This window comes from Cyprinodon variegatus, unplaced genomic scaffold (assembly GCF_000732505.1).
Source record: "Cyprinodon variegatus isolate N-32 unplaced genomic scaffold, C_variegatus-1.0 Scaffold163, whole genome shotgun sequence".
Lineage (NCBI taxonomy): Eukaryota > Metazoa > Chordata > Actinopteri > Cyprinodontiformes > Cyprinodontidae > Cyprinodon > Cyprinodon variegatus.
Genome location: NW_015150616.1, coordinates 638,936 through 648,111, shown reverse-complemented (window position 1 = coordinate 648,111; position 9,176 = coordinate 638,936). Strand labels below are relative to the sequence as shown.

The 9,176-nt window shown below is 36.8% G+C and overlaps 1 protein-coding gene across 4 annotated transcripts in view; it reads right to left on the bottom strand.

Annotated features, from left to right (window-relative positions):
• sugt1 (SGT1 homolog, MIS12 kinetochore complex assembly cochaperone) overlaps nt 1-8,875 on the bottom strand; it is a 55,066-nt gene extending 46,191 nt beyond the window's left edge. For 3 of the 4 annotated variants that reach the window (XM_015378047.1, XM_015378048.1, XM_015378050.1), the window contains exons 1-4: nt 8,736-8,875; nt 8,591-8,639; nt 5,168-5,258; nt 1,323-1,392 (exon numbers count right to left, since the gene is read on the bottom strand). In XM_015378047.1, coding sequence (XP_015233533.1) covers nt 1,323-1,392; nt 5,168-5,258; nt 8,591-8,639; nt 8,736-8,749 — 224 coding nt within the window. In that variant the 5' untranslated portion in view covers nt 8,750-8,875. The remainder of the gene's footprint in view (nt 1-1,322; nt 1,393-5,167; nt 5,259-8,590; nt 8,640-8,735) is intronic. The other variant, XM_015378049.1, reaches the window with a different exon arrangement.
• Nucleotides 8,876-9,176: the final 301 nt, after the last annotated feature.

Below are 9,176 nucleotides of genomic sequence, written 5' to 3'. Positions count from 1 at the left end.
GTATAAACATACCGTGACTCTAAAATAAAAGTTATTCATTTGTGACATTGACTTCTGTCTTGTGATTTATCTTAAGTTTTTAACCTGTCAAGTTTTTTTAAGATTTTTAACAATTTATATTTTTCCAAGCACACAACAGTTTAAAGCAAAGTTTAGTTTGTAAAGAATGTGCAGGAAGAATTGAAAAGCATGTTAACACGGTAATGTAGGCATGAGTTCGTTATCTGACGCATGCATAAACACACCAGGAACCTGTAAACTTACTGAATTACAAAAAAACATTTAAAAAACAAACATGTTTCATTGATATATATACAAAAATGAATATTAGGAACTATATTTATCAAACATTATAATGGGCAAGTAAAAATTGTTTCTGGGCAAATGAAATGTGAAAGTCGCTTACCTGTAGGGCAACGTCAACCCCTGTATAGAGACTCTAAAACATGCCTCCAGCTGTCAACTTAGCTGACAACCCACTTAGAGTAATATCAACATTTTGCATTTAAGATAAAAATCTATCAATATGCTCTATCCAGAACTCCTCCAGAGGAAATGTTTTAGTTTCACCTGGATTAACAATTAAAATCTTCTTTAAGGAACCTTTGGCTATCTGATTATTAATTGACTAATCGAAAAATAATCAACAGATTAATCAATTTGCAAAATAATTAGTTGCAGCCCTAGTCCTGTTAAGCCTGAAATTTTTTCCACTGTTGACAACTTTTATGCAACTTTTTCTTTCCACTTAGCTTTCTATGAAAATGCTTAGAAACAGTAATCTAAAAAAATAAATAAAAAACAGCTTTGCTGGTGTTTTAAAGCAAAGGCTTGTTGTGGCGTTTGGAGGGAATTCATGGCTCTCCTTCTCCGTGTGCCTTACCTACTGACTCAGAATGAGAGATCGTTTGGAGGCTCATGAGACCTTTGCAATACATTTTAGATATTTCATTATCAATAAGCCCACATTATCAAAATAACAAGAAAGATTAAAGTTTTGATATTCTAATGTATTGACACATTCTTTAAATTTTAAGGTTTAGTTCAAGTCAAAATTCAGAGAGAACTAGTTCACATGTTGTGTTATTATAATACCTACAAACTGAAGTTCATTTACAACGCAGAGAAAAAAATCCCCTAAGAGATGTTGTTTTATTGAAAAGCTTAGAATACTGTCACTCAACATTAATATTTAAAACATTTAAAGATGAACCAAACTCCAAGAACTGACGGCTGTTGTATTTTTGACAGGTTAGCCAAGGGCCAATTGGATTTGTATCTTTAAATAATCACACAGAGGTCAGCTGTTTGACTCTACGCACCCTGTTCGCATGAAGGCTAAAGGTAGGCTGGGTTTTAGCTGCTGGGCTTTCTTTGCATCATCAACGGCACCTGGAAGAAAAAAAGAAAAGAGGTGTAGTTAAGATAAGATAAGATGGTAGCATGAATCGACTCTTCTCTGTTAACTTTAGGTGCTTAGTTTAATAGAGCCAATCATATGGCAGCATTTAGGCACACTGATGGCTGGGTTTAAACTAAGCTGCAGAAAGTGGAAGAAATTAAATTATATATCTATGTCATGGACAACCATCTGTTTGGCTTACAAAGATTAGGGAAGTCTCGATACAGAAACTGCAGCTTTAACAATTGACGAAAGCAGATATTGACCCGACATTATCACAAACAATACATGCTTGTATTAATCATCTTGCACTGTACAACAGTGTGAGCGTTTTTCCTCACATTTGTGCCTAAAAATAGATTGTCAGAGTAGGAAAAAAATAAATAAAACCGAAGCACTCGTGCAAGTACAGATTTCTCTCCTTTCAATCACAATTTGCTCTCAGGCTTATTTTAAGTAAGATATCGGTTCATCTTTTATTAAAAACATAAGAAAGTGAAGAAATAAGACAGTGTTAAAATGTTTTTTTGCATTTAACACCAAAATATCACAGCCAAAACTTGTGATGACCTGACATCTCAAGCAAACAGCACAGGCAGCTCACAAAAAAATACTCTACAGTGTGAAGAAAAGAACTGCGAAGCAGATTTCATCAGATTTGAGCTCATCATAGACAGGTGAGGGGGGTGCAAGACAGCTTCCAGGAGGAGAAAACTACATTTGGGACCATTTATGTCACATGATAGTATAATCAGATAATAATTCAACATAAAACTGCACAGAACTAGATGGAAACACTGTCTGGTCTGATGATCTCTGGTTTATCAGCTGCAACATTCAGATGGTAACGTTCGATTCTAGTATGAACAACATAAACTCTGATCTAGCCTGCTTTGTATCAGGCTGCCGGTTGTGGTGTAAATATATTGACTTGGCACAATTTGGGCTCCATAGAATAAATAAAAGACAATTCAAAAACACAAAACCTGAGTAGTTGAGGACCATTAGGATCTAATCATAACAGAATAATGCAAAAGAGGGTCCTAGCAAGCTGTTCCTAATAAAGTGGCCAGAGAGTGTTGCATACATGGCAATAGTGAGTATGGCAAACAACACAAATAGTGGAAAGCACTTTAAACGTTTCCTTCTTAATATCTTACAGATAAATAATCAGTAGTGATGTTATGAGATGAGCCGAGGCTTTGAGGCGTGTGTCGAGTACTGGAGGGGGCGTTTCAGCGAGGCGCGCATCGAGGCTTGCTTTATTTGGGGGAGGAGCCAAAATAGATGACGTCCAAAGACTCGCTGCCCCGTCATACCACGTGACCATTTCGGGAAGTGGTTCAGCTCGTCTGGAACTTTGGCAGGCATTTAAACAGCCTCAGTATTCAGTCAAGATGTGGGAGTTTGTAGGAGAGTTTGGATATATTCTATGAATAGATTGGTTGTTTTTCCAACCAATCTAGCTGGTTAAAACTAATTTGGTTAGATTAAATGATAGTGATGTCAGCTGACATGGACTTCCACTGCTGGGGTTGTTGGTTCAAGACCCACCTTAGACATTTGAAAGTTGCGATAAAACAAGTATTTTGGCTAATGTGACTATTTTGTATTAGTTTGCCCTCGTACAAATATATATTGGGTAAAAACACTACCAAATTATATTGGTTGGTTTAGCCAAAAGATAGGTTGAACAAATAACTTCCAATCTGATTAAACCACAAACTGTGGAAAAACTCTTATGTTTGAATAAAAAGACTAACACCTTTCATTTTGCTCATAATTGCCCAATTTGCACAAAAACTTTCACTGTCTGCTTGAGCTCATTTAAATAAAACAGCAGAAAAATAGTGCACCATAAATTATTTTTCTCTTCCAAAACATTATGCACACACAAAAAAGAACTTGCAAAAGATTTTATTATGCAGACCAATCATTAAGAATTTCAAAGGAACTTAAATGTGGAAAAAAGCAAGAAAAATTATTGCAAAAAATCACAGATTATTTTACTAACTGTAGTTGTGCTCTTCACCTGTAGTGGTGAAATGTTCACATGAAGCTTTATGAACTGTGGGGATGGTTGAAGCAATTTGGCCAAAGGGTTCAATGCCTCATGAGGATTCATCTCAGCTTCACTAATAAACAGAATAATGGACGGATTTGGTCTGTAATCCATGTGGTTAATGAGGGTTGTATTTTACTTAATGGGCATACCAAAGTAGTGACGTCCTAAAGCAGGCATGCCCAAAGTCAGTCCTTGTGGGCCGTCCTGCAGGTTTTAGAGGTTTTCCTCCTTCAGCACACCTGATTCTGATGATTACGTTCAGCAAAAGCCTGTTAATCAGCTATCAATGAAAATCCGCTCTGCTGAAGCAGGAAACCTCTAAAGCCCACAGTACAGCTGCCCTCGAGACGGACCGACTTTGGGCAGGCCTGTCTTAAAGGGACAGTGTGTATTTTCTGAAGACCTTTAAGCAGGCAGATTTTTATATCCAAGTTAAAAGAAAAGTCTAGAAATCCTTGAAAAGGAAACACTAAACAGACAGGCCTTGTCATTTTAGCTAATTTTGATCATTCTAAAACAACTATAACAGATAATGCTTTAATGCTTAAAACACTACATTCCTGGAAATCTTATCGTTTTCAAATCCCTTAAAGGTGCTGTAGGAGATCATGGAAAAACGAGCTTTTTTTTTGAACATACACAACCATGCCTCTCCATTCAGGCCCCCACGAAACCACGCCTTCAAAACACATGACTGCGCATTCTGTCTGCAGCAAGTCAGCAGGAGCAGTGCTGATGATGCACAGCGCTATGATCGCTCCTCTGAAACAGTTTATGAATGTCTAAATTAACTTAAAAAGCCAAAATCTGCCGGTAAAACATGTTCGCTTTTATTATCCTGGTGCTTGCTGTTGAATGGGATTCCTAGTGACTGCGGAGTGCCGGCGTATGGGGGTCTGAGCGGCTCCGACAGAAATAATATTTGAAGGCAGGATGGTAATCTGGATGAAATAACTGCACTGAAAGTTTTCAGGTGGACTTTCTCACTTCAAAATAGATTCAAATTATTTTTTACCCACTGATAACAGCAAATATAGCTTCCATTGTTACAGGCAAAGAAAGGATAGGGGTTATTGCCATAAACCCTATCCTTTCTTTAATGGTTAATGATAATTACGTTACTTGGATATAACCAGAATATCTTCAGAACGGCTCCAAATGACACAAAACTCATATGGGTGAGTAGAACGTGATGTAATAACGTAAAATCAAGGGCCCAATGTAAAAAAAAAAAACGGCATTCCCCTTTAAGGTTAAAATAAGTATGTTCAACTTGTGCAACAGCATCAAAGATGATAAGTTTCTATGCTTTTCCAGATAAAAAAAAAAAATCATTAAGATGTGACAGACTCATAATCAGCTGATTGTGCAGATTTACATGGAGCTTGAGCAAAGAAACGTGGAAGCATTTTAGCAGAGAAAACAGGGACAGAGTAACAGCAGCCTCTTAATAAGCTTCAGATGTTTATTATTTGTTAGATGAGAGTGTTCATCTAGAAGATTTAGAAGATTATAAGATTTTCACTTTAATTGAATAGAGAAAACAGCTATATTGGGATCTGTCGTAGGATATTACTAAACAGAGAATCACGTCAAGACCTATCCAAGATCTTATTTTACAAAACAATACGAGGAATAAAATGTGCAAGAGCTTGGCTTGAGATATTAACTAGTTCTTGTTAAAAAGACACTTGACTTACTGCTGTAGTTTTTCAGAAGTATGTGGGCATAGGCGCGCTGACAGAACCACTCAGCATTGTCACAATCTCCTTCCAGGGCCTCATTAAGAGCCTGAGAAAATACAACATAGCTTTTAGAAAACTTCCTTCAATATGATTTCCATTTGATTGTATAAAAACATAAAAACAAGATTGATCACGGAAAAAGTTCCTGCTGCATCACTGAGCCTCTTTTAAATGCAAAGCATTAATATATCTAGAAATAAAAAGTCTTTCTGACTATTTTACCACTAGCAAGTCTGTCGATTTAGCTCCAACTTTAATTTCTGATTCCATTATGCACTTATTAAAAAACAACCACAAAAAAATAAAATAAAAATCTCTTTGAAAGCGGAGGTTCATAGAATTTGTGTTTATAATCTGAAGTAAATAAACATACCCAGATTAAAGCTAATAAATATATATTTTCTTTTACTAGAACGAACAGGGCTCATTGTTGATGTTTTCATGAAACAAAGCAGTTTGAATTCTCTAAAGTTAAGAAATATATCTTCAATTCATCACTACTGTTTTGATAAGTGAACACTTTATAAATGAAACCTAAAAAGTTCTGGACTCTAAATCTCAATCTTTTAAATTTATTGATAAAGTTTACTTGAATAAAATAATATGAACAGAAAAAGTATTGATCCAAGCCAAAAACATTCTATTTGTTTATTTATTTATTCAACAAATCCTCTTTTTATGGTCACATCATTAGGCATCACTTTAAACTGTGGGACTTGTGTTACTTTGCCAGGTTGTAGCAAAGGCGTAACTTTGTGAAGGACTGGTGGGGACAGTCTCCAACAATAATTTCCGCTTTTTTCCCCCTTTCCACTCATTTACTTTAACCAAAGGTAACAGAGGTTGGGTGCAGCGATCTGTGTTCAGAGCGTTTTGAGTCTGTGTTTTTTTTCCTCTCTCACGCTGCTCCCGTTTCCTGCCTCTTGGTGTGACATCATCAGATGTGTGGGTTTGAGACATCTGATTTGCGGTTGCATTTCACTGCGTACAAAGTAGCTACGTAGTTGGAGGAGAGACACACAGCAGCACTCAGTGAATATTAACCAGCAACTACTTCGATGTTGCTGGTTCGATGTGTAAAAAAAATTACAGATGCCATCCAAAACTCAGTTCGTTAGACATACAGAGCTTTTTTCCGCAAAAATGGCAACAGATAAGTTTATACAAGTTAGTATTATAATGCAAGAAACTTGAGAAAACATAGTTTAAATGTTGTGTTGTTCTTTACTGGTTTAAAAAAAAAAAAAAAAGTAAAGGGTGATTTATACTGCGAAACTAGGTTGTCTGCGTTGGTGTTGCAGAAATGAATAATAGAATAAACCAAGAATAAAAATGAGTTTTTATGGATGAGATTTACTGTAGGTGAACACTGATCCCTCCAGTTCATAGGTCAGTATTGGTAGCCCTTCCTATGACTTGGTAGCCATGAAGTAGCCCTCAGCCTTAAAAAGGTTGGTGACCCCCTGCTGCAGACAGTGCTGCAGGCAGGAGGGCAGCTTGTTTTGTTTGTATGACCGAAATTGCAGAAAACGACTCATGAAGTTGGTCCAGCTAGAAGAGCGAGGTGTGCGAGAACACCGGGACCCTATTTCCACCTGGATCCCCACACTTTTTCGTCCTCATGTCCCTCCGTTGTCGCACAAACTTGCCCTCACTTCCTCTCCGCCTCAGCCGTATCTAGACCCACAGCGTATTGCACAAACCATGCTCAAAATTGAGCATAAATGAAAATGTCTGCTTCAAGCTCACTGCGACAACCTGCTGTGGGGAATATAACCAGCCCTTTAGGCTTCTCAAAAGGACCATGACTCAAAGTTACAGGTTAACATATTTTCTTATTGTGCAGACAGAATCAGACTGCAGAGCTTCTACATATCTTGAAATGTTGTTTCTTGCATCATAATATTTGTAAAGAGGTTCATAAATAATTTTTAACAGAACACAGAGAGAAATGGGGAGAGCTGCAGATTTAAAGGTGAAACAGATTTACTGGGATATGCAACATGCAATAAAATATTTCTCCAAGTTCACCATAAAGTTAAAAAAAAATAAAATATGCTATTCTATATTTAAAATGTAGCATACTCATATTTTTCTGGATGAATGGATTTATTTGAAACTGCACATTGTAGGGATGCATGATTTATAGATTTTTAATCGATAAATATCCCTAAATATCTCTAAATATAAATATCAGTGTATTATGGTTCTCTTCAATGGCATAACGACACAACAATAGACCCGTAAGCAATATTATCTGGGTGGGCCCCATATAAAGGAATACCCATAATTCCAAGTCGTGTTGTAAAAACTCAAATACTCAAATACATCTAAGTTAAGATATTTGTTGCGGTTTGAAACATTATATGAGTGTATTTTTTACCAACCGTCTGACAAACTATACTCAGTTAATAACATAGTGATTAAAAGTTCCACTGCTTTGCTATTAGTGTCGTGTTTAAACGTCTCACCATCATGGTGAAATCTGGCATGTGTTGCGGTATAAATAAGATCCGGTCAGTCAATCTAGTATCAGGTGGGTTTAAGTGGGCTTTTTCACACCATTACACCTGCAAAGAGACGTCCTAGTTCATAAATAGCGTGGGGGGCCACCCAGGTGTCAGGGGTCGGGGCCCCCTAAGCAACTGCAGTCTCTGCTTACAGATAGTTACGCCATTGGTTCTCCTGTGTTCTCAACAACAGGAAAGCATTCAATTAATATATGTTTAAGCTAAATTTTTGGAAAACATAAAAACCTAATGAAGGCGTTTGGGTCAAGTAACTATAGGTCCATCAGCCCCCACCCACCCTATGAGTGCCCCACCAACTTTCATTACAAAGTTACACCATTACGTTGTAGTCAGAGCTGTATAAAGGCAAAACAAAGAATAATTGTATTATAAAATAATAACGGTCTAAGGGTATTTTTGTAACAGAAACGTTGCTTAGAAACCTTTCTTTAGGTTAAACATCTCTAAAAGTCCCAAATGCTAGCAGGCAAAAGAATGAACCAGAAATACGCAACTTAGCTTTCACTTTCAGTTAAACTCAACATTATGCGGTTGTAACGTTTATTTTAAATGCTGACTTTAAGCATAAGCTACAAGTAGTGAATAACAAACGTTATTATTCAAACTAGAGACGAAGAGGAATCTTGTAAATTTAAATATTCATCTGGTTTTCAGAAACCTTTGCTTCCCAAAGTAGTGCTAGCAGGAAACATTAGCTAACTTAGCAGACTTAAACCAAAGCTAACATATAAAGCATTGCTATGCACAGCGTTTTAAGCTATCTAAAGAATAACTGGTCGCAACACTTCAAATTTAGACCATCAACGATTCCGAGGTTAATTACAGCATGGATGTAAAACATGTTTACCTCCAGGGCTTTCTGGGGATCTTCGTCAATGAAGCTATCACTGAAGCTGCTAAAGCAAAAATAACACACCAAGACTTCATTAAATGAATGGGAATTAACACGTGAAAACGAGCCACAGATAAGCTACGGAGTGATTTTATCTCACCGTTCGGCTGCCATGAGTTTTCGCCCCGAATGCGGTCTGTGTTTCTGACTGTTACAGGAAAGTTCTAGACGTGGAGAATACTAGAAACGTGATAAGCGGCAAGTGTCAGTGAACGCAACAGAGGGTTCAACAACATCCGGTGACGCCATGACGTCGAGTCCTGACGTTCCGTCCTCCCATCAGAGTGACAGAGTGCAATAAAAATTAATTTGCTGAAAATACCAAATTTTGGTGTACAATTACAAAATATATAGATACAAGATGGAGTATGAAAAATACATAAATATTGATAGATAATTAATCAGATCAACTTTTTCAGCCCTATTGAAGACATGATACTAAATACACCATGAAGATAATTATAAACATTAGCACAGAAATTGTGTCTAATTGGTTTCACATATGTATATATATATATATCAGTACCAAGTTTCTGCTCTA